Here is a 27,825-nt window from a genome sequence, read left to right as displayed (position 1 = left end):
GAAACATTGCCAAATTTGAAGCAAAGATATTCTTCTCTTTCCAAATGAATAATATAAAGGTTAAGTATTATTTTAGTGATCTTCCATTTAATCAATAATCGATAAAATTTCTCTTCAACTTCATTTTCACAAAACATTTCCTGCATGTCGGAGCTTCATGTGCACAAAAGTGTTCGTTTCACCTGGAAATTTCTTCTTGCAGCATTTCTGATAAAAAGCAACGAAATCATTTCAGTTCCTGCAGCCCAAATTACCACAGATGATGATTTTGTTCAGGGTGTGAACAGAAGCGAACAGCCAGAAAATTATGGTGCTTGCAGTCGAGTTTGGAGACAAAAAAAGATTCACGAGAACATTCGTCACACATCGTTGTTCATGTTCTCGACTTTGGCCAATTCCTCGCTCCACTTCTCCACCTTGCAGTTTTTCACCACCTCTCTGAATGGCAACATCCTGGATATGCATGGCTCCGAGTGTCTGCTCCATTCCTGCTGTTGTATTCTGGCAAGGGATTTGCAGCAGTCGTTGTTTGCGATGAACAATGGTGATTGCATCCGCCTCGTGAACTTTTCTTTGCTTTCAGCCTTTGATTGCCAGCTCCGCTCTTTGGTGCTCAACTCTCCTCGTTCCTTGTCCAACCCTGCAAATTGCGAACTGTCTGTTTGCTCGTGTGCCTTTGCTTCGTTTGGGGTTGTCGACCCTCCCTTTTTGGCACCTTCAACCTGCTCGCAAGTTCTCATATCCCACTGTGCACTCGCAAACATCACCAGAAGCACAAGTGGCTGTGACCGCAGAACAATGAAAGCACAGATTTCGCAGGATATGTTGAGCTGCAGTTTTGAGGGAGTGGAGGATGTGTTTTATGATGGGATTGTTTCCTCCATCAACTCCCCACACACAGCATCTCTTCATTCACTGAACAACACATTCAATCGCAACATGCGAAAGTCAAATTTGAATGAGCAACACATTGGAACAGGAGTTAACAGATCTATTTCTTGCTCTTTCATGAATGACACTTTCACAAATTGCATCTCCGAAATTGAAGGAGATGAAATTGCGAATGGAGGAGCTGCCATTAGTATTCGAGGTTATTCGAGTGAACTCGATGTTGAGTCATGCACATTTATCAATTCAACTGCAAAATATCATTCCACCATTTTAGTATGCGATATAAAGTCTATGTCTGTTAACAATTCCTCAATAATTAATGGAACTGCCAATCCATATCATGTTGGAGGCATCATGTGTAATGGTCCTTCTTCAAAAGTGGTGAGTACATCTCACTGTGTATTTATCAATAATACTGCTGAAAGGATTTCAGCCTTGTATTATTTCAGACAAAACGCTTCAACGTTGAACACATTAAATGTGATCGACTGTGATTTTGAAAATGGTATTGCAAGAGACAAGTATTCAGGGGCATTTGGAACACGAGATGGATTGATAGGAATATTCAGGATGAGTGAATGCAAGTTTGTGAACAACAAAGCAAAATATGGCGGGGCATTGTACTTCGAAGCCTACACTCCACCAGCTGATAATCCAAAGCCGAAATTCATGTTGTTCTGCCATTTCCACAACAATGTGGCAAGTGATAAGCAGGGGCATGATTTGTATTTTGTGCCGCTTGTGCTGACAGAAACACCGTTTGAGCAGTCATCATCAACAAACAGGCAGAAGAGGGTGTTTTACAATAATTCTGCCACTGGATACGATTTCTGGCTGGCATATCCAGTGCGATATGTGCATGCATCAAATGGGTCTGATGGGGCTGGGTGTGGCGAAGAGGAAGAGGAGGGGGAGAGATGTGCAACAATCCACTATGCGCTGCAGGAGCTGAAGAACCCGTATGGGGGAGACATCGTGTTGCTGCCATCAGCATTCAACCCGAATGATGCTTTGGCACTCAGTGGGATGGTGGTGAATGTGTGTGGGAAAGGGAGCGAGAAGCCAGGGATCGCAGTTCCAGAAGGGGTGGGAAGACCGTTTGTGGACATATCAGGGGGGTTGGTGAATGTGAGCAGTGTGGCAATAACGAAGAGCACAAACGAGCAGATGTCGCTGGTGAGAGTGGGAGACTCGGGGTTGTTGGTGTTCAGCAAGGCAGAAATAGCATGCAACTGCGCTCCACAGACAGAATATGTGGAGAGTGTGTTTGTGGTTGAAGATGGGGTGCTGATGCTGGAGTTGAGCACGATCTCGCTGTTTGTGCTGAAGGGCAAGCCGCTGGTGGAGTGGGCAGCGTCAGGGAAGGTGCGAGTGGCAGACTCAGTGTTTCGGGATATCAGCCGGGTGGAAGGGGATGGGAGTGTGTTTGAGAAAAGACTGGGGAGGCAGGAGGTGGTGGAGCTGGGGAATGTGAGTTTTGAGAGATGCATGTGTGGGAAGGGGAATGGCGGGGCAGTTGCAGTGTGGCTGGGGGAGGAGAGTGGGGTGACGATTGGGAACAATTCGTGTGTCAGGTTTGATGGATGCAGTGTGGGAGCTGAGGGGGAGCAGAAGGGGAAAGGAGGCGGGGTGTATGTGAAGGCTGTGGAGGGTGGAGGACAGGCAGGACAGGCAGGGCAGTCTGGGTGGTTTGTGTTTGGGAGAGAAGTTGTGTTTTCAGGGTGCGAGGGGTGGAGGGGGAAGAATGTGTTTGTGGATGTGAAAAATCTGAATTGGTCGGTGAGTGTTTCGAGCATGCAGTTTGAGGTGAAGTTTGAGGCAGAGAATCACAAGGAGCTGATGGGGTTTGAAGGCGGAGACGAATCGTATGCAATCCCTCTGTGCCTGTATCTGCAGGAGTTTGGAGGGCCAGGGTTTGTGGGAGGAGCGAACAGCCGGGACTTCAGCGGGTGTGGATATCGCGGGTATGGGTGCAGCACACTGGCACACATTGCTCAACTGCGGTTTGGGGGGTTGAACAAGAACATTGTGTTGGAGGAAGGGTTTATGTGGGAGGAGAAGGTGGAGATGGAGCGAGAGGAGTGGACAGTCGGGTGTGAGCAGGAGCACACGCTGATTGAGATGGGGCAGATAACAAGCAGTGGAGCAGGTGGGGATGGGGTGATTGTGTCAGCGAAGAGGAACACGCTGTCGAACATTGTGTTCAGGATGGGGTCGGGTGTTGGGGTGGGTGTTGCGAGTGTGGTGGTCTGCCAAGGCAGCATGCTCACGATGGCAGGGTGTGGGGTGCAGAAGCAGCAAGAAGACACGGTGTTTGGGTTTGTGTTTGTGCGTGTTGAGAAGGGAACAGTGAATGTGAGCTCGTTTGCTGTGAGTGGGATCAGATTTGGGTCTGGGTGCCTTGTGGGTGTGGAAGGAGAGCACAGCAAATGTGTGATGGATGGGCTGGCATGCACGAACACCACCACAGGTGGGGCAGGTGGAGTGATTGGGGTGTCTTTGTGTGGGTCACTCATCCTGCAGAACTCGAATATTTCAGATGGATCGCGGGCACAGTCTCCGTTTGTGAAGGCAGGAGTGCTGAGCACAATGCAAGTGATGAACTGCTCGTTTGTGTCGATGCAGCGCTCGAGTGGGAACGGATCGTGTGTGGATGTTGAGTGTGGTGATGGCGAGTGTGTGGAGGGAGAGAACGGGAGGATGGTGGTGATGGAGAACACTTGGTTTGAAGGGTGCAGTGTGGGTGGAGCAAGCGAAGGAGGGGGTGCACTGGCACTGAGCATGGGGAAGTGCACACAGCTGAGAGTGGCTGGGTGCACATTCGTGGGATGTGCAGCTCCAACAGGCAGCATGCACGGTCTGGGAGGAGGGATGCTGGTGCGCTTTGCAGGCGAGGCTGCTCCGTTTGTGGTGTCTGATCCAGTCTTTTCGGCAGACAATCCGAACGAAGCATCGTTTGGGCACGATCTCTTCATTGAAGCACCGAGGCTGCGATCAGTCGCCACCGCACAGACGCTCCCCTTTGCGGTGGAGAGCCCGCTCACAGCTGTCCACGCGTTTGAGGGATACGATGGCAGCGACAAGGCACATGCCATCCCGCTCATATTCTTCGTTCGTGAAATGGGGAACACGGCTCATGCAGACTCGGCAGCTGGGCTGGATGTTGATGCATGTGGGTTTGCAGCGTATCCGTGCCACACGCTTTCGCAGGCTGTGAGGCGCCTTTCAGGATGGCCCAAGCGTGTTGAAGTGGCAGGTCCGTTCGCGATGGAAGAGGCGCTTGGCCTGTCTGATCCAGCAGATCTGCAGATTGGCGGAGCAGCGCCAGGAGCAGAGTGCACTGTGATTGGCAAGGAATCTGGTGGTGAGGGGCTGGTTGTGCTCTCGGGAGAGCTGCCATCGTCGACAGCCGCATTCTCTTCGTTGTGCTTTGTGCTTCCGCTCTCCATCAAGCAGCACCGCTCGCTGTTCTGTCAGGCCTCGCAGGGCACGCTTGCTGTGTCGAGTGCCTCCTTCATCCCTCACCAGTCAGCTGCCTCGCACACATTCACGCTGTTCACCGCGCTGTCTGGGCGTGTTGTGGTGGAGGATGTGGTGTTGCAGGGGATCAGGCTCATCGACACGCAGTGTGCAAACATGAGCGGGACGAGTGTGCTGGTGATGAGGAATGTGTCCTTTGTGGAAACGTGGACATCGTCTCCGAAGGGTCTGGTGTGGGTGTGGTCTGCAGGTACAACAGCCTCCATGGAGGATGCGCGCTTTGAGCTGGCATCGCAGGAGCATCCCTGCCAGGCTGTGCATTCTGACCAAGCGCTCTCACTCGAGATCGCCAATGCCTCGTTCATCAACCAGTCTCGGAGCACTGGGCATGGGAGCTGTGTCGAGTGCACAGTGAAGAGCGAGCAGACCCTGGCGATCCAGGGATGCTCGTTCGAGATGTGCAGTGCGACCGATGGCAATGGGGGTGGGGTGTGTGTTGCGATGGAGGCAGGCGGAACAGCCAAAATCACCAGCTCTGAAGTCACAGCAACAGCATCTGCTGCTGCTCCATCCACATTCACGAAATGCACATCGCATCGAGGAGGAGCCGGGAGTGGAGGGTTTGGCGGGGGGTTGTTTGGGGTGCTTCAGGAAGGGGCAGTGGACTTTGTGGTTGGGGGTGTGGTGTTCAACGGATGCACAGCTGACAGCGGGAACAACCTCTTCCTGCAGGCAAAGCAGCTGGCATCAGTGGCCAATAACAGAACACTGGGGTTTGTGTTCGACATTGCTGAGGGAGTTGCCGATCTGAACGATCTGTGTGGGTGCAGCACAGACACCGCTGGCACACAGGCACCCATCCCCCTTGTTGTGTTCTTCCGCGCTCCACCAGCAGAGCGGTGTGTGGCTGATGGCGGGGCAGACAATGCAGTGTGCGGGTTTTCGGACTATCCCTGCGAGACAATTGCGCAAGCAGCAAGCCCGTCAGTGGCACAGCAGTCGGTGGCGATCAAGATCCTGAGCCCCTTCACCCTCAAAGACGAGGTGCATCTCGAGGTTTGTCCCACAGTGATATCGGCTGGAGAGGTTGGGGGAACGATGGGTGTTGTGAATGGTGGGCGAGGAGAACGGGCAGGGCTGATTGAGACATCGTGTGAGGTGACGTTTGTTTCGGTGTGCTTTGCGCATCCAGCTGTGCTGACAAACAGGAAGGCATTGATTGTGTGCAACGGTGGGGTGCTTGGGCTGAGCAGCTGCCAGTCGGTGCTGCAGGCAACAGCTGGGCTGAAGTGTGGGTTTGCGATTGTGCGTGTTGTGAGGGGGTCGTTGAGCATGAGCAGCTTCGAGATCAGAGGCACGCCTTTTGGGGTTGTTGGGCCATTTGTGTTTGAGGGGGATGCTCAGGAGATCGAGAAAGCTGCCATCCACAACCTCACGCTGGAGGATGTGGCAACAGAGTCGGAGAGCGGGGCGCTGAGTGTCAGCAGGGTTGGGGTGTGGAAGCTGGGGAACTCGACAATCTCGAACTCGGCGCAGCAGTACTGCCCGGTGGTGGCGATGAGCGAGGTTGGGAGCAGCGAAGTGAGCAACGTCACATTTGAGAATCTGAACAGACACACCGGGTTTGGAGGGGTGGTGAGCTGTGCCATTGGCGCCAGCCAGACAGCACGCTTCGAGCACTGCACATTTGTGAGCTGTGAGGTAATGAGCGCGAGCATGAAAGGAGGGAGTGTGTTTGCGAGTGTGGAGCAGACAGGCACGTTCGTGTTTGACACGAACAAGGTGAGCAGCAGCGGGGTGGATGGAGACAGCGGACTTGGCGGGGGGCTGTATGTGTCGATGCTGGGGAGAACATCGGCCATCTCGATGAAGTCAAACACATTTGAGGAGAACAGGGCATGGAAGGGCAGGCATCTGTATCTGGAGTGCCCATCGCCTCGCAACACGATCCGGCCGCTGGACTTCGAAGACTCGTTTGATGCAGAGATGGAGGATGACGAGCTGTGGGTGCACGACGGGAGCTCAGGGGCAGTGGTGGACGAGACGCTGAAGCGGTATCTGTTCTCGTCGAGCGAGGAGATTGTGGTTGTCGACAGGGCGAGCGGGAGCGACACACCCACATGCGGGTCAGACCTGTTTCCGTGCGAGAGTGTGTCGGAAGGGTATTTGAGGATGGGCACGAAGCAGACAACAATCCTGGTTGTGAGCTCGGCAGCACTCGCCACAGAGATCCGCAGAGACAGCCAGGCGCTCACGATTGCTGGGCGGAACACCACATCGCTGCTGGTGCTGGGCGCAGGCGGGCACTTGGTGGTGAGCCCAAGCGAGGCACTAGTCACGCTGACGATCCACAAGCTGGTGCTGAGCATGCCGGCAGAGCTGAGCCACACAGAAGCTGTTCTGGTGGGAGAAGGCACGCTGCTGATGCGGCAGTGCGAGTTCAGAGCAGCAGACGAGGAGCAGAGCCACACAGGCACAGGCGCATGGGCGCTGTGCATCCGGGGTGGAACGGCGCAGCTGGATGCGGTTGGGGTGCGGGGCATGTGCTTTGCAGCAAGTGGCGGGTTTGTCTGGATGTGTGGAGGGAGCGCGCATCTCACGCGCATCAGTGTGGAGTCAGTCTCAGCAGGTGGGGCTGGGCTGGTTGTTGGAGAAGGGAGCGGGGCACTGGAGCTGAAGGGATCGTCGTTTGAAGACTGTGTGCTGGATGGCGGGAGCACACTCAGCATTGGGAGCGGAGTGGATGCAGAGCTGTCTGGGAGCTGCTCGTGGAGCAGGTGTCGGTCGTCTGCTGGGAATGGGGCAGCGCTGAGGTGCAGTCTGGCTGGGTCGCAAAAGCTGAATGTGTCTGACTGCTCGTTCCAGGAGTGTGTGCTGGATGGAAACATCAATGGCAAAGGCAATGGCAGTGGCAGTGGCAACAGCGAAGGGAAAGGGAAAGGGAAAGGAGGAGGGATATTCCTCGGGATCGACCAGAGCTCGACAAGCAGCTTCAAGCTGTCTCATCTGGCATTTGGAGGGAATGAAGCAGCCTTCGGAAACAACCTGTTTCTGAAGTGTGCCGACCTGAACACAACAGCAACGCCAGCCAGACTGGTGGATCTCATCAGCTCGGGAGATGCGCCACACGATCTCGAAGGAACAGACGAGCGGCTCTTCTCGGGTGGCGTGCATGATCTGCGCCTCTTCCTGCAGCAGCGCCAGACCTCCAGCTCCTGCATCTCTCCCAACGGCTTCGATATCCTGGGGTGCGGATCAGAGGCGTATCCTTGTGCATCGCTCTGGCGAGGCATGCTGAACATCAATCCGGGCTCAGCCGACAAGACGCTGTCCATCAAGGCGTCTGCACTCATCCAAAACGAGTTTGACCTGACATCCAGCACAGTCGCCTCCAGCAGCAGCACCGAAAAGGCAACAATCACATTTGCATCAGCCATTCTGGACAGCACCCGCAGTTGTGTTGTTCTGAGCACAGGCAGGCTGAGCTTCAACCGCCTCGATTTTTCTGTTGCTGGAGGAGCCTTTCTTCGCCACTCCGAGCTCATCTCCTCCTCCACACCTCGAGGCCAGCTTCTGTTCGGCAACTGCTCGTTTGCCCCAGCTGGCACTCCTCAGATTGAAGGGACACTTGTTCGTGCTGAAGGAGGCAGGGTGCAGATGGAGGGGTGTGTGTTTGGTGCGTTTGCTCCCTCTTCGTCTCTCCTGTGCATCAGCAGCTCTCTGGAGATGAACACAACTGCATTTCAAGGGAGCCGTGCCTTGGGATGCGATGCAGGCGGGCTGATTGGGGTGAGTCTGGGGAGCGGGTGCCATCTGAGTGCTGCTGGGTGCGAGTTCAGCCACGGCGAGTGCAACAAGAAGACAGGCAGAGGAGGTGCGCTGTATGTGAAGAGCACAGAAGCTGGTCCAGCTGGGCAGCCATTCCTTTTGGAGGCAGTCACTTTTGCGAGCAACGATGCAGCTAAAGGCAGAAACATATATGTGGACTGCTTCGACATCAATGCGAGTGTCACCCCAGCCACCTTCCACTTCCCATATGAACCGTTTGTCGATGATCCGAATGCGCTTGTGGGGAGCGACCAAACATTTGTCGATGCTGATCTGTTCCGCTTCCTTGTTCCGTACACCTCCAGCGAGATCCACCTGTCCAATGCCGGATTCGACATTGCCCGGTGTGGATCGCCGAACGATCCCTGCCGATCATTTGTGACTGGCTTCGAGCACATCGACGCCTCGGCTGCACACAAAACGATCAGCATCAGCTGCTCAACAGCCATCAGCCGTCCCGCCGACTTGTCGAACTTCACCTGCCAGTCGTTGCCCAGCGAGGAAGCAGCGCAGTCAGTGCTGCTGTTCCAGGAAGACAGCCAGGGATCCAACCCATTCCTCCTGAACAGCTGGAGCCTCTCCCTTTCAGGGATCTCCCTCCAAGCTGTCAACGGGTTCAGCAACGAAGTCAGCGCAATCATCCTCAGCAAGCAGGGTTCATTGGCTCTGGACAAGTGTGCTTTTGAGCCACACACAAGTGTCGCTGAGCTGGGTGCTTATTCCTTTGCGGTTGTGGAAGCAGGAAGTCTCACCTGCACACAGTTTGAGTCGACAAACGCCCATCTCCTGTGCTCGATGTTTCTGCTGCGTGCAGGATCAGCAGGAACATTCGATGCAATCCACATTTCTTCATGCAGCCTGTCCAACTGCTCCCTTGTCGAAGCAGCAAGCAGCACCAACCGCTCTCCCAATTCCCTTTCCTCGATTTCCATCTTCAGATCGACGTTGGTGGATATTGTGCAAACAGCGAACAAGTCGTGTGTTGTTTGGAGCAGGGGAGAAGGCGGGGTGGAGGTTGTTGTGAACGAGACAGATGTGGAAGGGTGCCGGTCGAGCAGCACAGAAAAGGGCGGGGCTGTGCATTATTTGCTGAGCAGCGGAGGAAGGCTCGCCTGTGTAAACTCGACGCTGATGCAGTGCAGCTGCTCCACGGGAACAGGGATGGGCGGCGGGGTGTATCTGGAGACGAGCATGGACGGGGAGCCGGGGTTTTTGTTCCAGAAGATGGAGTTTGACAGCAACGCAGCGAGGCACGGGCGGGACATCTTTGTTGTGTGCCGGAACATCTCGGGGCAGATCAACGAGACGCAGTTCCGGTTTGACCTGCGAGAAGGGGTGTACAACCGGATCAACGCTATCTGCGGGCTGGACGATCTGAGCGAAGGGGTGGTCGACCTGATCTCGTTCATCACCACATACCAGGCAGCTGTGGTGTTTGTGTCGTCGGCGGGGGGCGAGGCGGGTGGCGGGAACAACAGCCGGCAGTGCGGCTCGGCAAGGCAGCCGTGTGCCTCGATCGGGTATGGGCTGGGCCATGTTGTGATCGAGTATGGGAGTGCTGTTGTGGTGAATGATGTGGGATTGCTCGAGTGTGAGGCTGATTTCGAGAACATATCGCTCACCTCGAAGACAAGCAAAATGGCAGTGGTCTCGTTCAGCGAGCCGATTGTGCAAACACGCGATGCTCTGGTCGAGGCAGCTGGGCGTGTGAAGGTGGAAGGCATCCAGCTGGCGCCTGGCAGGGATCTCTCCTTGAGCCACTCGTTTGTGTTCTCAGCCGCAAATGCTGAATTCCAAATGATCTCATCGGCCATCTGCCCTGCCGAAGAAAGCAGCCCCAGCAGTCTTCCAAGCCTTCCAAGCCTCCCCATCTTCATCACGTGCAGCAGCGGGGAATGCACAATCGAGAATTGTGTTGTGCGCTCTGTATCCTTCCGCTCGTTTTTTGTTGGTGTGGATTGCGTTCTGTCAGTGAACAGGCTGAGTCTGTCGTCAGTTGAATTGGGGCAGCGTTGCTTCGATCTTGCGCAGGGCACAAAAGGGGTTGTTCTTCACGAAGTCTCATTCGAGGAGATCAGGGCTGAGAGCACATTGGTTGTTGTGGAAAAGATGAGTGGAAAGGTGCTGGCAAACAACGAAGGCAGCGATGAGATGTCGTTGTCATTGATCCAGTTCAGCAACATTTCTGTCCAGTCAGATGCGCCGGCTGCTGTTTCTTTGATTTCTCTGGAGAATCCTGTTGTCATGCAAAACTGCTCGTTTGCTGGCTGCCAGTCGCATGCTGAAAGAGGAAGTGCTGGATCGGTATTGCGCTGCTCGGCTGCTCGGGTGTGCACATGCCTGTTTGATGGCAGCACTGGCGGCTCCTCTTCATCACTTTCCAGCTCAGGTGCAGCTGGTGGAGCGGAGGAGCTGTGCGGCTGGAATGGATCAGTTGTGGATGCAGAACAGAGCGAGGTGGCGATGGCAGACACCACAATTGCAAACTCGGCTGAGGGTGGACTGAGTGTGTCGGGGGGTTGTGTGAGTGCAGAGGCTGCCAACTTCACAGGCAATGCGCCCTCGATCCCGAACTACCAGTCAGCCAGAAGAAACGTGCTGTGCAAGACAAACGGGAAGCTGGTGCTGGTGAGTGTGAAGGGAGGAGATGGAATGCTGCCAGACTCGTCTCTGTGGATTGCCAACGAAGGGTGCGAGCTGGGGGGTTTGGCAAGTGACCGGGCATCTCCATTGTTCATCCCACAGCTGACGAACGTGACAATGGCACAGGCAGGCACAACCACACAGCTTGTGTTTTGGGGGGTGCTTCTCCTGCCCTGCAACCTCTTGTTCAAGGTTGTCACAGCACTTGGCGATGAGGAGGCAGTCGAGAAATACGAATTCTCCGAGAGCGGGTTTGTCTCAGAGACAGAAGTTCATGGCGTTATTCCCTCGTCAATGCTCGAAGGCTTGCCAGATGAGGCAGAAGTCACTGTTTCGATTCTGTTTGGGCCGATCTGTTCTGCATCCACTTCTTCTGTGGTGTTGAAGAACAGAAGCAAAAGTCAGACAAGTGGAGATGGAATCGTTGTTGAAACAGTGAAAGAAAAAGAAATTGCATGGACTTTCATAGTGTGTATTGTGATTGTCGTTATTCTGTTAATCGCTTTGATTGTGTTTATTGTACGGTGGAGTAAACAAAAGAGACGAGTAGAAGAATTGGAAGTGATTGTGGAGGACACAGTGAAGAAGGATCCGAAGGCATATGAAATGGTGACGATGGAGATGTCACCTGAGGAGCAGTGGCGAAGAGCGGAGAGAGAGGCAGAGAAGAAGAATGAAGAAAGGATCAAAAAGAGGGTGTACGGAAAGCAGATGGTGCATTCGGAGTCTGAAGAGTATTTGTTGTCTGAAAGTGGATCGACGGAATATATTCTTGGAAGAGACTCAGACAAGATTCCCGATTGGGCACTGGAAAAGGAGGAAGAGGAAGAGGAAACAAGGAAGAGAACTCCATCATTTTCAATTTCATCCACTTCAACAACAGACACTTCAGACACAGACACCACATTTGTTCGAACGGAGAGTCTGTGCCCCACCACCTCATCGATGTCTAACTTGGTGGATGCAATGGCATGCTCATCTCCTCATGAGAAGCTGATTGTGGATCTGAGAGATTCTCTGTTCATGTTGCTTCATGGGAGGAACGCGAAGAAAGAGATGGCGATTGGCACTCTTCAGGAGAGAGAAGTGACCGCTGCCCAAATCCTGTTTTGGGTGGCAAATGGAGCACTTCACTCATTTGATGAGATGGAAAACAAACTTCAATCGTTGGCTAATCTGAGTCCTCACATTGTGCTGTTCTCTGAACACATGGTCATCTGCATTGTTTTGCACTCGGAGTGTTCTTCTTCCGATTCAGATTCATCTTCGATTTCATCATCCACGATTGTGACATCTTCGTCTGATGGCTCAAGAAGGAGCAAGAGATACACACGCTCTCCCCCACCTTCATCAGCGTTTGAGGATGATGAAGACAACAGAAATGAGTGTTTGCGGTGGAAGGCGCCGGAGCTGATGAACGGGGCAAAGAAGCATGCCACAAAGAAGACAGTTGCGTTCTCGATTGGGATGATGCTGTGGGAGTGTCTGACGCTCGATGTGCCATTTGGGGAGTATGAGGCAGTGATTGCGGGGAAGAAGATCGCGAGCGGGGAGAGGCCGAATCTGAAGCTGGTGAGAGGCTCAGACTTTGCGGAGTTTGTGGATGCGCTGCTGTGGTACGACTGGCAGAAACGGCCATCGCTGGAGGGGGTGAAGAGAGAGCTGCTGGGCTGCATGCCGGCAGGCGCTGTGATGTTCACAGCATCAGACGCAATAAGCCTGGAGGAGTCGGCAAGCGAGGAGAAAAGGAGCACAGTCGAGATCAGCTCGCGCGCTCGCGAGGAGGCCCAGCGGCTGTTGAAGGAGCTGACTGCTTGAGTTTGCGTTCCATTGCAAAAACTGTTGTGCATCCAACAGCCCAGAAATATCAGAGGAGAACCGAATGAAACTTTCTAAAAAAGTCAGAAAAAGGAAAATATGTTTTTTGAGAAGAATGATAACAAAAATGGAGAATGGAATTCAATCAGAGGGAAAAATGGTGAATGTGCAAAAGAAAGAAAAGAGAAAGAGAAACAAACTGTGAAAACTGTTCAAAGGACATTTGTTGATTTATTTTGTTTTATTGTTGGTGTTGGCATTTCGTTTGTTTGTTTTTGTCTTATTTCAAACAGATTCAAAGCAAAACAGTTGATTCTGAGCGATTCTTGGTGTTGGTTTTTGCTCCTTTCTCTGTCAACAACAGCTTCAAAAAAAAGAAATACTGCACAGAAACGCTTTTCGCCAAGTGCTTGCCAATCAACATCTTTCAGAGAATCTTCTGAGGTGATTTGAATGTTTTGTGGGAAACAAACAAAAATGGAAGACAAAAAATCAAATGTGAAATTGAATGAGAGAGAATGTTCTTCTGAATAAAACAAAGAAATATGAAAGCACAACAGATGAATTAGTGAATTGACAAACGATTCAAAAAGCTTGAAGAACAATTGTGTTGAACAAAAGGAGGAAAAGAAAAAGAAGAAGAAAGAAAAAGAATGAAACAAACAATGAATTTCATGACAAATGCTTCTCTTTGATAAATTATTTATAATCTGTTTCATTTTTCAAAAGAGCTGCTCGCAGAATCACGTGTAAGTATTTATTCACGTTTAAAAGCATTCATTTCAAATTATAAAGGTTTTTGCCGAAATATTCCAGAAAGAAAAAGCAAATTGATGTGCAGATTAACATTAAATAAGGATTAATGTTCACATCAAAGGGGTTTGAAAGGAAAAGAAAGATAGAAAGAAATGAATTGAAATGAAATGAGAAAAAGTTGAATTCAGAGAAGAAATGAAGAATATGCGTTTCATTGTTCAGAATTGAAAGAAACTTTTGCACATTCAAAAAGGACATATTTGACACGACAATTTTATCATATATTATAACAAAATAAACATGATATTCAAAGACAATGAGTTCAAATCTAATTTCTTATAAAATAATTCAAAAGACCTTTTTTTTAACAATATTCAAATTTTTAAAGAAATATTAACAGTTATCTGCAAATTGTTTTTTACAAAAGAAAATTATGATCTTGCCATAAATAGCTTTTTTTATAGAAGGAATATTGTGTTGTGTGTTCAGTTTACTTTATTATTTTTTCTTTATAATGTTAAAAAACTCTTTTCAGAAATTGGGCTTTTGAAAGCTTTTTTCTTTTTGATTTTTCGTGCTTAATGGCATTATCAGTTCCTTTATTCAAAAAATCTGAAGAAAAAGCAATTATTCAATTTATATCAAAAGTTTTAGATCAATCGAGACACAAAAATGTATGAACTGATGCTTGATTTGTTTCTTTTAAACGAATTTTTTATGTTAAGTTGACATTTGAAGATAATGCTGAACTACGCCAAACAGTGAAACTTGTATTAAATGTGATTCATGCTTTTCCGCAGCACACAACGTTAGCACTTAGAACTCTTGGATACATCATTTCTGGACAGGCAAGTGGGCTTTTGAAAGTTTAATATGATTCATTTGTTTAATTTCTTAATACAATAATTTCAAAAAACCTTTTTTCAACAGTATCACCAGGAACTTTCAAGTACCTTAATTCCTTTTCTTTCTTTGGAAACTCCCCATGCATGCTCCTTTATTTTGAACAAATTTTTGTTTTTATTCATTTTTTTTTAATTTAGGAAATACAACGATTGGCGATTAGTGCACTTGGAAATTTATGCTTTGGATGTGGACCATCATTTAAAAGTTATCTTCCATCAATATATAAAGCAATCACAGATTTATTTTTGTATTATGCCGATTTTCCGCAAGGAATAGAAAAGGATGTTGTTATTCAGGTTTGGAATTTAAGATTTTGGTCATATAATTTTAATGAATTTTTTTTTCCAACAGATTCTTTTAACGTGCTTCCGTTCGCTGCAATACATCATCTCTGAAGATGCGCAAATTGTGGGAAATACGCTCGCATCTCTGATTTCTGTTTGTCGAAGACTGATCTTTTACGGCATAAATAGCGAAGATTCTTTAAGCATCGCACATTTCATGCCTCGCTCTGAAAACCCTTTTGCTCTGTGGAGCACACGACAGCCATTGCAGTCTCAACAGCAGTTAAACACGCTTCTTGTTGGTTCGTCAGCCATTTCTTCTTCTTCTACTACTACTACTACTTCTTCTTCTTCTTCTCTTCGACTGTCCTGCTCTCCCCCTCCATCTGCTGCGTCATCCCATCCGAAGCCTCACAGCACCAGCTTCAAGATATCTTCTGCTGCCCCTTCGTCTTCTGCTCGTCGGTCTGAGCTGTCATCTTCCCCACAGCCAGACAACGACCAGGAAAGTGGCACAAACACCACCAGGCCCTTTCCACGAGCACCCAGCGTTCGCAGCCGGCGGGGCAGAGACAGCGAGAGCAGAGCGCCCTTTGTGGACGAGAAGGGCGAAAGCGGCGCCGACGGCAGGCGCTCCGCCACTGCCACGCGGTCTGCCTGCCGCGACGAGGGCGAGCGGCAGTTCCCGTCGGATGTGAAGCTGCGGCGCTTTGCCCTGATGTTCATGGTGTCGCTGTTCAAAGTGGTGAAGAAGCAGGCCTTTGCCCACTGGCTGCTCTGCCTCCCGTCGTCGCCTGTGGCTGTGTTCACACTCCTCCGAAAGACTGGCGCTATCCCTTCGTTTGCTCACGCTGCTGCTTCATCATCGTCTTCTTCCTCCTCCTCAACTTCTTCTTCCTCTTCTTCTACAACAACTCCTTCTGGTTCTTCCTCTCTTTCGCTTGTCCATCCAACACGCTCAACAGCATCCAACGTGTTAGGCACAGATGTTTCACAGACATCTCATTCAATGCCAATGTCTTCAGTGATATCTCCCCTGGCAGCACTCGGAATATTTCCTCTGAAAAACGAGCATGTCCACACACTCGCTGTGCTCTCTACAAAGGCTAAGCCATTCATCCCATCGAAAATGAAGCCAACTCTGCAGACACAACATAAAGGCGAGAGTCAGCCATCCAACAGCACATCCCCTTCATCTGCTTCACATTCATTTCAGTCTTCTTCTTCAACTTCTTCTTCATCTTCATCAACTTCTCCTTCTTCTTCATCCACTTCTGCTTCTTCTCCTTCGGATTCTGCTTCTTCCTCTTCCTCCTCTTCCTCCTCCTCTCCCAACAACTCCACCGATCTCCCAGCCTCATTCAGCATCACCACTTCTCTTCTCTTCGATCCCGACCACCGCTGCCGTGCAAATGCTGCCCAGGTCATCGTCTCCATCTTCGAATGCTCGCGAACACAGCTGCTGATCGCTGACTTGACTGCTGGGCAGAGCTTTGTGACTTCTTCATTCTCTTCTCATTCTTCTCCTACTCATTCTTCTTCTTTATCTTCTTCTTCTTCTCTTTCGCATCTTCCTTCTTCTCAACAAGGCAGCCGACTGCAACGAGGCAAAAAAGGAGAGAAAGAAATGAGTTCTTCTTCTTCTGCAGCAGCAGCACAGCTGTCGTCGATGCGATACAAAGTGTCCTCCTTCACTTCTCTTTCTGAGCGTCTGGGACTTGTTGTGCGGGGCGTGCATGAAGCGCTTCTTTTCTCTGTGATGCACGACTCTTCCCCTGTTGTCCTTTCCTCAGCTGCCCAGGCGCTGTCTGCCCTGGTGCGTGCAGTGACGGTGAAGGAAAAATCGGCCTCTCTTCTGCTGAGAGCAGCCAACACCGCAAAGATGCTCCTGTTCCACGCGCCGAGAGACGAGGCGCTGCTGTCGTCGGTCTTTCGGCTGCTGGCGGCGGTGTGTGACGCAGATGTCATCCTCACTGAGAAGGCATTCATCTGCTCTCCAGACGCAGCTAGAGAAACAACTGAGACAGCAATTGTGAGTCAATCAACTGCGACACAGCAGAAACACCCTCATTCATCAAGTGCTTCATCATCATCGTCATCATCTTCTTCCTCCTCCTCTTCTTCTTCTTCTTCCCTTCCTTTCCTTCTCTCCTCCATCTCATCCTCACGTGGTATGTCTGTCTCCACTTCTTCTCTTTCCAGCGGCGCCAAACCGAAAAAGCCCGAAGCCTCAAAGCGACTTGGAGTGATTGAAGATCTTCTGCTGAGTGAAGACGACTCGCCCGACAACTGGATCAACCCACTCGTCGACTTCTCTGCAATTTCAAAGAGAAGAGGAAAAGATAACAGAACTGGCGATGAGAAGATGATTTCTTCTTCTTCTTCTTCCTCTTCTTCTTCTCTCCCCTCTTCCATGAATCCTCCTTTCACTTCATCACCCTCTCAGTCACCCACCCGCCACACTCAATCCTCCTCCTCTTCTTCTTCTTCAGCTGCCTTCTCTCTCCGCTGCACAAACAACCGGCCCATCTCTCTGATCGATGCTGTTTCGCGCCTTCTCTTCCGCTTCCTCGTTTTAGACCAGATCAGCCTCCACCCAGTCTCAGCTGCCTTGTTTCCACCTCCTCCTTCGTATGCCTCGTGCGGCGTGCGCCCAGCCCCTCTCTTCACAGCCGATGCGTTTGTGTTTATGGCGTCGGTGGGAAGGAGATACCCAACAACGCTGTTTGTCCGGCAAGACACGTTCTTCTACTTCAGCAAGGCGGCACTGGCTGCATTGGATCCTTCTTCGACTGAGCAGACGCTGCCGTCGCATGCATCGCATTCATTCACAATATATGCGCCTGTGAGGAGCAGGGAGGAGGAGGGAGAGGAAGGAGAAAGAGGAGAAAGAGGAGAGGAGGGGGTGGAAGGGATGGAGGGTATGGAGGGAGTGGAGGAAAGGAGAGAGAAAGAGGAGAAAGAGAAAGAGAAGGAGAAAGAAGAAGTGCCAGAAAGTGCATGGAAGATAAAGAAGAGGAAGATGTTGAAAGAAGCCAATCAAAAAGCAGAAGAACAATTGAATGAAACAAATGAAAAGAAAACTATATCTTCTTCAAAGGATGCTGATTCTATTCCAAAACCATTGCAATCATCATCTTCCTCTTCTCCTTCTTCACCATCTCTTTTAAGTTCATCTTCCACATCCATTTCTGTGATGAAGACATCTCTTGACTCCTCATCACAACTTCAGCGCAAGCCAGCAGCGAATACAGACAGCAAGTCGAAGAAGAGGCGGAGGAAGAAGAAGTATGCCAAGTACACGGGAGAGAGTGAGGGAGAGGAAGACGAGGAAGAAGAGGCAGGGACACCTCATCCAGTGAAGGAGGCAGCATTGCCGTGTATTGAGGCATTGCTCATATCACTGGGCAGCTCATCACTTGTGCTGTATTCGAAGCTGCATCACAGATTGTATGTGCCGGATGCGAATTATAATCCGTTGGAGCAGCAAGAGGAGGAGGAGGAGGAGGAGAAAGAAGAGGGAGAAAGAGAAGGAGAAGGAGGAGAGGGAGGAGGAGAAAACAAAAATGGAATGAAAAATGGAATAGGAAAAGAGGAAGTGGAAAATAAAAGAGGAAATTCATCTTCTTTCTCATCTTCAAAAGGAAATGAATTTTCTTTGCTTCAAAATGATGAAAAGAGAAGAAAAGAAGTTGCCGATGAAGAAGTTCCATTCACGTTGATTCCACTCGACAAACTGGAAAGTGCAGATCTTTTGACTTATCCTCAGACATCTTCTTCTACTTCCTCCTCCTCTTCATCTTCTTCTTCAAAGAATTCAAAACTTAGATCCTCACGCTCTTCTTCTTCCTCTTCATCCTCTTCATCCTCATCCCACAAGCCCATCCTTGTTGATCTCTCTCCCTCTGACCCGTCCAAAGAGACCCTCATCCACTGTGCTGTGTGGAAGGAGTTCCTCTCCCTCCACCTCTCCACCGCCTTCACCAACCGCTTCGTGCCCTTCCGCTCACAAGCTGTCCTCTGCCTCAACCACCTCCGCTCTCTCGTTCTCGATTCCTCTCCTTCTCTTTCTCTTGTTGCCCAGCCATTTATCCTCTCTGCCCTCTCCTCCACTCAGCCCACTCCTGTCCGCACAGCTGCCTGTCGGGTGATGGGGCTGTGTGTGCTGAACCCTTCTCTCCACAGAAGAGACTCCCTCTTCTTCCTCTCTGCCATCTCTGCTCTGAGAGAATGCTGTGCTGCTGAGCACACTCCACTCAGAGTGAAGGCGTATTGGGCATTAGCCAACCTGGCTGGGGTGATGGCGACGCTGCATGCAGAAGACTTTGATGTGCCTCTTGTGAGGGATCTGCTGATTATTCTGCTGGAAGGGCTGAGCGACCACGACAAAGTGAGGATAAATGCTGTGAGAGGTGTGGGGAATATAACAAGACTCGCTTTGGACCCTGTGTTTGCAGCAGGGATTAGGAGGAGTGCGAACATGGAGAGTGAGTTGAGTGGGGAGGAGGATGGAGATGAGGATGAGGAGGATGAGGATGAGGAGGAAGAAGAAGAGGGAGAGGAAGAAAAGGAGAAAGAGGAGAAAGAAGATAATAATAATAATAATTCCAAAGGAGAAGAGGATGATGAAGCAAAAGGAAATGCAGAAAAGAAAAGTATAAATACAAAAACGAAATCATTCAAGAAAAGGAAGAATTCAACAGAGAAAGAAAAAGCAGACGAAGACAATAACGAAAACAGCAAAACCAACAAAAATGAAGATTTAAAAGCGAATTCCAAGAAAGAAAGCGTTGAAAGCACAGCCAATCCAAAAGAGGATGCCAATTTCATCTTTTCTGAGAGTCCAAACATGAATTCAACTGAACCTGTTCCTTTGTGTTTTGTGTCTCCTCCTAATTCTCCTTCTTTCTCTTCTTCTGCTGCTGCTGCTGCTTCTGATTCCATCGCTTCCTCTTTGCTTCCTTCTCTTTCTTCTTATTCTTCTTCTGCTTCTTCATTGAATTTCTTGCCTTCCTCTTCTTCTTCTTCTTCTTCTTCTTCCTCTTCTTCTTCTTCTCCCAAATTTTCTCCTTCAATCACCCTTCCTTCTTTGACTGCCACCCTTCTTCCTTCTTTTCAGAGCTCTCCTTCTTCCTATTCTTCCCTCGCATTCCCTTACAAATACCCTTCTTTACTCTCTTTCTCATCTGTCTTTGCTCCTTCTTCATCTTCTTCTTCATCATCATCTTCTTCTTCTTCCACCTCCTCCTCTTCCTCCTCTTCTTCTCCATTCGATCTTCTTCCTTCTTCTCCTTCTGAGTCTACCACATCCATCCCAATCTATTCAAACAAGCCTAATCTCTCTTCAACTTATCTCCCTTCTCTTTCTCTGGGCTCTCATTCATCCACTGCCCATCTCTTCCACTCAACAAATGCATCTTCTATTTCAAATGGTTCTTCTCTTATTCCTATTTCTTCTTCTTCTTCCTCCTCCTCTTCCTCTTCTACAACTTCTATTTCATCTTCCACTGATTCATCATCATCTTCCTCTTCCTCCTCCTCCTCTTCCTCTTCTTCCTCTTCTCTTCTCTTCCCCTCAGACACCCCCCAGCCTCTCCACCATCTCTTCCTCACTGACGACGATCTCATCCTCATCCTCCGTGGCCTCATCACCTCTCTCAGCCACGGCTCCGTCAAAGTGAAGTGGAATGCCTGCTGTGCCCTCTCCCCCCTCCTCTCCTCTCCTCCTTCCCTCCTCCCTCGTCTCCCTGCCTCTTTCTCCCTCTCCTCTGCTGCCCCTGTCACAGACCCCTCCCCCTCACATCTCCTCACCACCGCCTTCCACACCCTCTCCTCTCTGTTTGCCTCCACTCCAAACTTCAAAGTGAAGATCCGAGCGATCGATGCAGCCACCACCGGCATCACCCGCACGATGTATGGCCCCAGAGAGACATATTCTTCTGTGTTCAGTGCGCTTGCTGAGTGCATCCACTCCATCGACGACAACGCTGACCCCGCAGAGACACAGTACAAGGCCACTCTACACGAGCAGATGGTGTTTGGGCTGCTGTCCTTTGCTGTTCTTGCTCCGCCTTCAGACAGATTGGATGCTGCTGCACTCAGACCGATCATTGCAGACTATGGGAAGGAGATGCTGGACACGGCATTGCTGTATGACATGACAGATGGAAATGCTTCATGTTCATCTTCTTCTTCTTCTAATTCATCTTCTTCCTCTTCTTCCTCTTCATCCTCTTCTTCTTCTTCTTCTTCTTCATTGTCAATGCTATCTCCTGTTGATGAAATGACCGCTAAACATTCACCTTCTCATTTGTGCTTCAATCCATCATTTGATCAGTCTCAGCCATCTGAAGAAGTTGGAAAGAGCAATGAGCAATCAAATGTTAATTCTTCTTCCTCTTCTTCTTCTTCTTCTTCTTCTCAAACACAAACTCCTTCTCATTTGTCTAATGTGTCTAATAATGTGTCTTCTTCTTCTTCTTCTTCAAATTCAAATATAAATACAAACTCAACCACATCATCTTCTTCCTCCTCTTCTTCTTCTCCATCATCCTCTTCTCCCTCCGCCACCACCACCATCCCACTCTCCGTTGCCTCCAACAAAGGTTCCGAATCTCCCTTCCATCTGAGTTCTTCTCTGATCACTGCAGCCATCTTGAGCAATGGGCTGAGGGCACTCCACACACTCATCGACAGCTCGTCCACTCTGCTTCCATTGCGAATGACAAGACATCTGATGCAGCAGTATGATGGGAGGATTGCAAGGATAGAGAAGTATGCGAGAGAGGAGGAGGAGGAAGAGAAGATAAGGGAGGAGAGGAGGAAGGAGGAGGAGGGGAAAGAGAAGGAGAAGGAGAAGAAGGAAGAGGAAGAGAAGGGAGGGAAGGAAGGAGGAAGAGGAGGTTGGGCAAGAGGAAATGTGAATGAGACAGAAAAGCAGATGAAGAAGCAGACAAACAAAACAGCATCATTCAACACTTCGTCAAAAGCATCAAATGTTAAAACATCAAAATTAACTCCTTCCTCCTCTTCTTCTTCTGCATTCCCATCTTCTTCTTCCTCTTCTTCTTCTTCTTCTTCTTCTTCTTCTTCTCCCTCTTCTCTTCCAATGCTATCCAATCAGCATTACCATCCCACCCCTCAGCCATTGCTGTATCCTCCATTCATCCCCCAGTTCAATGACTATCAGCAGCCGTATTATTTTGAGCCTCCTCCAATGCTTTCTCTCTCTGGATATTCTTCTCAGTCTTCTTATCCTCCTTCTTCTGGTTTCTCTTCTGATTATTCCTCTTCTTCTTCTGCTTCTTTTAATTCTTCTTCTTCCTCTTCTTATCCCTCTTCTTCTTATTCCTCTTCTTCATATCCCTCTTCTTCTTCTTCTTTCTATGACTTCTATTCATTTTCTGCTCTTTCTTCCTCTTTTCCCATGCCTTCCTCTTCGTTTGCTTCTTCTTCTTCCCTCAAAAACTCTCCATCTTATCAATTGTCTTCTTCCTCTTTCTCTTCTTCTTCCTCCTCTTCTTATTTCCCTTCCTCAATGATTGAATCTCCTCCTTCTTCTTCTTCTCCTTCTTCTTCGATTCCTTCTTCTTCTTCTCTTCTTCTTTCCTCCTCCTCTTCTTCTCCATCCTCTTCTTCTTCTCTTTCTTCTCTTTCTTCTTCTTCTTCTTCTTTGCCTTTTACGTCAGAAGCAACTGGGTTGCCATCACCACAACCTCTGTCAGCAACTGTTAAGGGCATCTCTTCCTTTTCTGATCAGCACTCAAAATATCCTCCTTCTTTCTTCTCTTCTTCTTCTCCTTCTTCTTCTTCTTCTTCTCTTTCCTCTTCTTCCTCTTCTTCCTCTTCCTCTTCTTCTGTTTTCTCTTCTTCTCTTTCTTCTTCTTCTTCTCAAAGCACATCTTCTCCTCTTCTCTCTTCCCTCTACTATTCCATCGCTCCTTCTTCTCCTCCTTCTCATGTTCAGCCTTCTTCTTCCTCTTCTTCCTCTTCTTCTTCCTCTTCCTCTTCCTCTTCTTCTTTCTTGTCTTCTCTTTATTCTCCCTCTTCTCATCAATCCACCTTCTCTTCTTTGTCTCCTTCTTCCTCCTCTCTCCTTCCTTTGAGCCAATCCACACAGCAGAATCAACAGCTCATTGGATCGTCTTCTCTTTCTCCTCCTTCTTCTCCCCTTCAAACTTTGACCTCTTTTCCTCTTCTTCTTCCTTCACCTGCCCTGCACCCATCTTCGATCCTCGACCAGGGCGATTCTTCTTCTGGTCTTTTCTCTTCTTCAAATGAGAATGTTGATCCTCTCACAGCCTCTCCAAGGCTGCCTTTTGTCATCTATTCAGACGAGCTGCCGGCTCATGCAAATTCAAACATTCCAAATATTAACAATCTTTTATTTCCTGAATAAGTAATATTTGACAATCTCTTCATTGAGTTATTGCGAAAATATTCACTCAATTTTTTTGTGTTTTTGTCTTCATTTCGACTTTTTGTTAAACATTACAAATTTAAACTCTTGTTTTGAAAAAATAATTTTCATTTTTATTGATTTTACGCAGAAGCAGGAAACAATTTTTTTGCAGGAGAAACTTAGTTGCATGATTACGGTTGGATCAAACTTTTTCACTAATATCTGGGAATGCAGCAGACGTTTATCAAAAAACGTCAAGCAAATCTAATTAAACCATACCGTTCACCAGATTTAGCTGCAAAGGAACAACCTGAAGTTGCATGGGAAACAATTCGTGAAGCACTTGATAAAATTTTTTCAAATTGCAGTTCTGAAGTTTGGTTTGAGCGAATCTACAGGTAAGAAAAATATCTTTTAATATAAACGAAAAGATATCTGTTAACTTTTTCGCCAAAATTTTATCCTTCATAACAACTTTTATTTTTGACAAAATTTTAATTCAGTAAGATTTACCATCTTTTGCTTCAAAAGCATGGTAATTTTTTGTATGAATCGCTTGAAGATTATATAAAATGCAGATTGCAGCGGAGGGCATTTGAAATAAACCGTGAAGAAGCTGATCCTTGGCTATCTTTGGTAAATGAGTGGGATTTGTTCAAAAAGAGAATTCAAATGATTGGAGAACTGTTTAGTTACATGGATAAGACTTTCATAAGTGAAGCTTCTTTTGTTCCAATATTGCCAATGGGAATATATCTATTTAGAGAAACAGTTTGTCCTGCTGTACACCTTGAAACAAAAGGAATCCCAAAACTTCTTGAATACTTTTCCAGTGAACGAAATGGAATGAATTCAAATTCTGATTATTTAAAGCGTTTTGTCGAGACAATAATAGATCTTTGTGTTGAATCTGCATCATTTTTTGAATCCACGATTGAGGAACCTTTTTTGCGCTCAACTCGTGAATACGCGAAAACTGAAAGCAAAAATCGTTTTTCAATGAATTTAAGCGATTACCTACATCATGTGGAAGAACTTCTTACAAGGGAATGTGGGCTTTGTGAATCATTGTTTCCTCAAACGCTTGTTACGAAGGTTATAACAACTCTTGTTGAGGAACTTATCCTAAATTGTTTCAATGAATTAAAGGAAAGAAAGGACGACAATCTTTTTCATCTGCTGCAACAAAAGAAGGCGGGAGATGTGGCGTGCCTTTATGGGATTTTGTCAAGCGTGGAAGGGGGAATTAATCCGTTGGTTGCTCTGTTTTCTGAATGGATAGAAAGCGAAGGGAGAATGTTAAAAGCAAAAGGAGAAGAAGCTTTGAACGAAAAAGGCAAGAAAGGCAGTTTCGGGTTAGATGCAATTTCAAAACTGTTTGTGGAGGAGTTGATCCGCATCAAGGCACACATCGAGCTGTTTCTGAATAGATCGTTTATTGTGTCCAATCAATTGATCAAAGAGAATGCTTCAACTTTTCAGACGGGCACATCACAGTTTCAGCACTCCCCTTCGTTTTCTCCTTCGCTCTTTCAATATGAGACCTCGTCTCCGTCAGCATCCTCATCTTCCTCATCTCTGTCTTCTCGTTCTTCATTTAACAACATCTTCACTTTCCCCAACCAGCGCAGCACTCCCTCTCATCACACCTCACTCATCTCTTATCCCTCACCCCATCTCTCCTTCAACTCCACTTCCACAAATTCGAACTCGACTTCTCAGCCTGCCTCTCCAACTGTACATTCTACAGCTGCTTCTCCTTCGCTCTCTTCCACACCGTTTCGTCAAGCTGTTTTCTTTTCTTCATCCTCTTCGTCATCATCTTCATCATCTTCATCTGCCTTCTCTTCGTCCTACTCTTCTTCTTCTTCTTTGAGCTCTTCTGGCTTCTCATCTGCATCTGGCTGCTGCTTTGCAATCTCCTCCATTTCCTCTCTTGTTGACGTTGCATTCGTTCAGTCAGCGCACGACTCCTTCCAACGTGTCGCCAACAGCGTCCTCTGCAGCGCCGCTGTCTCACAAATCGACCAGGAAGGAGAAGCACATAAAGGAAGAAGCGCTAAGCTTCTTGCCGTGTTTATTGATGAATGCCTCAGAAGCTGCTCAGAAGGAGTGAAAATGACGACGAAGCTGAGGAAGAGCGAGATGAGTGTGAGTGCGAAAGAAGAAGGTGATGAAAGAGAAATGGAGGAGATGATGCAAAAGGAGGGTGGATGTGGTAATAAAAGAATGGATGTTGTTGATGAAGGAGAAGAAGACGACGATAAAAAAGAAGAAAAAGAAAAGAAAGCGATTGAAGACGAGAACGAGGAAGAAAGCACTTCCAATACAGAATCAGCCTCAGAGACGAAAAAAGAGGAGAAAGTTAATATTCATTCGACAAACACAGAAAACAAAAAAAACGACAAAGAAGAGAAGCCATTTGAGCGAAAGATATCTCCATTGGTGTTTTTGGACGAGGCGCTTTCGCTTTTTCCTTTCATCGACGACAAAGACGTGTTTGAGATTCATCATCGGATGTTTCTGTCTCGCCGCCTCTTGTTGTATGTCTTTGCACACAAACCAACTGTTTACTTGTCAGACTCCTCCTCTTTCTCTTTCTCATCATCCTCTTTTTCTTCTCCTTCTCTTTCATCATCATCTTCTTCTTCTTCTTCTTCAGCATCATTCCCATCGTCTTCACATTCAATTTTGACTGTCTCAAAGAATGTTCCAACCGCACTCCCGCCAACCTCACCGCCTGCTTCCCACTTTTCATCTCTTTCTTCGTCTGCCATTCCATCTCCCTTTTCATCTGCCTCTGCCTCATCTTCATATTCCTCGTTTCTTTCTCCTTCCACTGCATCCACCATGCTGTCCAACCCCTCCTCCTTGACACCCACCACTTCCTCCTCCTCTGCCTCTCTCTTCTCTTTCCTCCCTTCCGACGCTGCTGCAGCCGAAGAGCGTGTGGTGTTTGCGATGCAGCAGCTGTGTGGCGAGTCCTTTGCGTCTCGCACTCTTTCTCTTCTGACAGACAGCTGTGTCGCTTCAGAGGAAGCTGCCTTGTTCAACCAGTGGAGGAAGGAGAAAGTGAAGGAGAACAAGAAGAGGCTGAGGGAGACGCTCAAACAGGAGAAAGTGCTGGCAAAGCGAGCAAGAGCAGTGTCTGATCAGAAGTCGCATTGTGGGTGTGATTGCGACACAGCAGAAGATTTTCATTCAGAAAGAGATGATGAAGACGATGATGATGATGGTATCACTCGGAAAGAAGATAACAATTCTGAAGCAGATGGCACAAAGAACATAACATTTGACTGTTTTCCTTTTATTTTGTCAAAAGCTTACTGGCCATCGTCTTCGCGGCACATCAAATTCCCTTCACAAGCAATCACACAGCCAAACACGCCTTCGCTTCTTGCTGCTTCGTCTTCTTCTTCCAGTTCTTTTCCTTCAACGCTTCTGTCTTCTGCTCTTAGCGATGCTCTCTCTCCTTCATCAACAGCATCTGCTTCTGTGTTTGCATCTGCCTCTTCTTCTATTAAGCCACATTCAAATTCTTCTAATTCTTCTAATTCTACTAATTCTTCTTCCTCTCTCACACCACTTTCCATGTCTTCTCCTTCCTTCCAGTTCACATCCATAAGCGAGCGCCCTGTCTTCAATTTTGCTCTTCCTCTCTTTCTGCAGCAGAGTCTGTCGCTTGCTGCCTCTTTCCATCAGCAGCGGCACAAAGGCAGAAACATCACGTGGCACCCTTCTCTCTCCTCCGCCACAGTCGCATTCCACACAACAATCAGAAAATGCAGTCATCATTGCAATGTGCTGAAGGAGAAAGAGTCAATTAGCACGTCTAATCAGATGACAGAAGGGAAAGAGACAGCAATTGAGCAGAGCATGAGAAGTGTGCCGTATACAGTGACGATCGAAGTAACAGCGCCGCAGTTGGTCATTCTGCTTCTGTTCAATCGCCATCGCTCTCTTTCTGTTGCTCAGTTATTGTCTGAAACACAACTTCCGTATTCGCTCCTTCCTTTGCTCCTTCTTTCGCTTTCTTCGCAACAAGCTCCGATTCTTTCTGTCAAAAATGGCAGTGGTGATAAGTCGAACACTTTGACTTTGTTTGAAGTCTCCACATCTGATGTTGTATCTGTTATAGATGCTGTGGGAGGAGAAGATGAAGATCGAATGGAAGAAGCGAATGAAGATGGAAAAGAACAAAAAATGGCAGATGCTAAAAAAATGCAGAATAAAAATAAAAAAAGGGCAATGCTGAAGAAGAAAATTAATTGCAGAAAAATTTTACAAACATTTGAGAAAAAAAGAGACGAAGAGATTCAAAGAATTGAAGATGAAAATAAAGTAAGGAAGCAACAAGAGCAAAAAGATGATGAGGAGGATGAAGAAGTGATGAAGCAGGCTGAAGAAACACGCAAATTTGTTCTTGATTCTGCAATTGTGCGCATTATGAAGGAGAAAAAGAGTATGAACGTTGATCCTCTTTGCCTTGAAGTTGCTTCAATGATTGGTGCGAGATTTTCTGTTACAAAGCAACAAGTCTTGCAGAGAATTGAATCATTGGTTGAAAGAGAATATTTAGAGCGTGACGAACACGATAGAAAGATTTTTAAATATGCAGCTTAAAATACTTTTCGGGTTTATTTTTTTGTGAATAAATGTTTAAGTTGTTTGTTTTATGAATCATTTTATTAAAATTGTATTTTTTCATAATTATAATTAGAATTGTGTTTTATAGTAAAATCGAATAAAATGTATTTACAGATTTTTTTTAGATGTTCTTCATAGAATTGAAGATATCAAAACATAATTTTTCTCCTG

The 27,825-nt window shown here is 47.9% G+C and overlaps 3 protein-coding genes across 3 annotated transcripts; all 3 read left to right on the top strand.

Annotated features, from left to right (window-relative positions):
• Window positions 1–144: 144 nt before the first annotated feature.
• MONOS_2754 (uncharacterized protein) lies at window positions 145–13,035 on the top strand (the record flags this gene model as incomplete). The annotated part of the gene is made up of 1 exon (XM_067872700.1): window positions 145–13,035. The coding sequence occupies one exon, from the start codon at window positions 145–147 to the stop codon at window positions 12,658–12,660; it is 12,516 nt and encodes a 4,171-aa protein (XP_067731832.1). The 3' UTR covers window positions 12,661–13,035.
• A 962-nt stretch (window positions 13,036–13,997) lies between these two features.
• On the top strand, window positions 13,998–23,126 carry MONOS_2753 (uncharacterized protein; the record flags this gene model as incomplete). The annotated part of the gene is made up of 5 exons (XM_067872699.1): window positions 13,998–14,090; window positions 14,142–14,282; window positions 14,347–14,403; window positions 14,460–14,618; window positions 14,674–23,126. The coding sequence occupies 5 exons, from the start codon at window positions 13,998–14,000 to the stop codon at window positions 23,002–23,004; spliced, it is 8,781 nt and encodes a 2,926-aa protein (XP_067731831.1). The 3' UTR covers window positions 23,005–23,126.
• Window positions 23,127–23,235: 109 nt separating this feature from the next.
• On the top strand, window positions 23,236–27,761 carry MONOS_2752 (putative cullin 3; the record flags this gene model as incomplete). The annotated part of the gene is made up of 2 exons (XM_067872698.1): window positions 23,236–23,405; window positions 23,511–27,761. The coding sequence occupies 2 exons, from the start codon at window positions 23,236–23,238 to the stop codon at window positions 27,628–27,630; spliced, it is 4,290 nt and encodes a 1,429-aa protein (XP_067731830.1). The 3' UTR covers window positions 27,631–27,761.
• Window positions 27,762–27,825: the final 64 nt, after the last annotated feature.

This window comes from Monocercomonoides exilis (genome assembly GCF_001643675.1).
Source record: "Monocercomonoides exilis strain PA203 chromosome Unknown scaffold10-1930038, whole genome shotgun sequence".
NCBI classification, from domain to species: domain Eukaryota; phylum Preaxostyla; order Oxymonadida; family Polymastigidae; genus Monocercomonoides; species Monocercomonoides exilis.
This window is presented reverse-complemented; position numbering and strand designations above follow the sequence as displayed.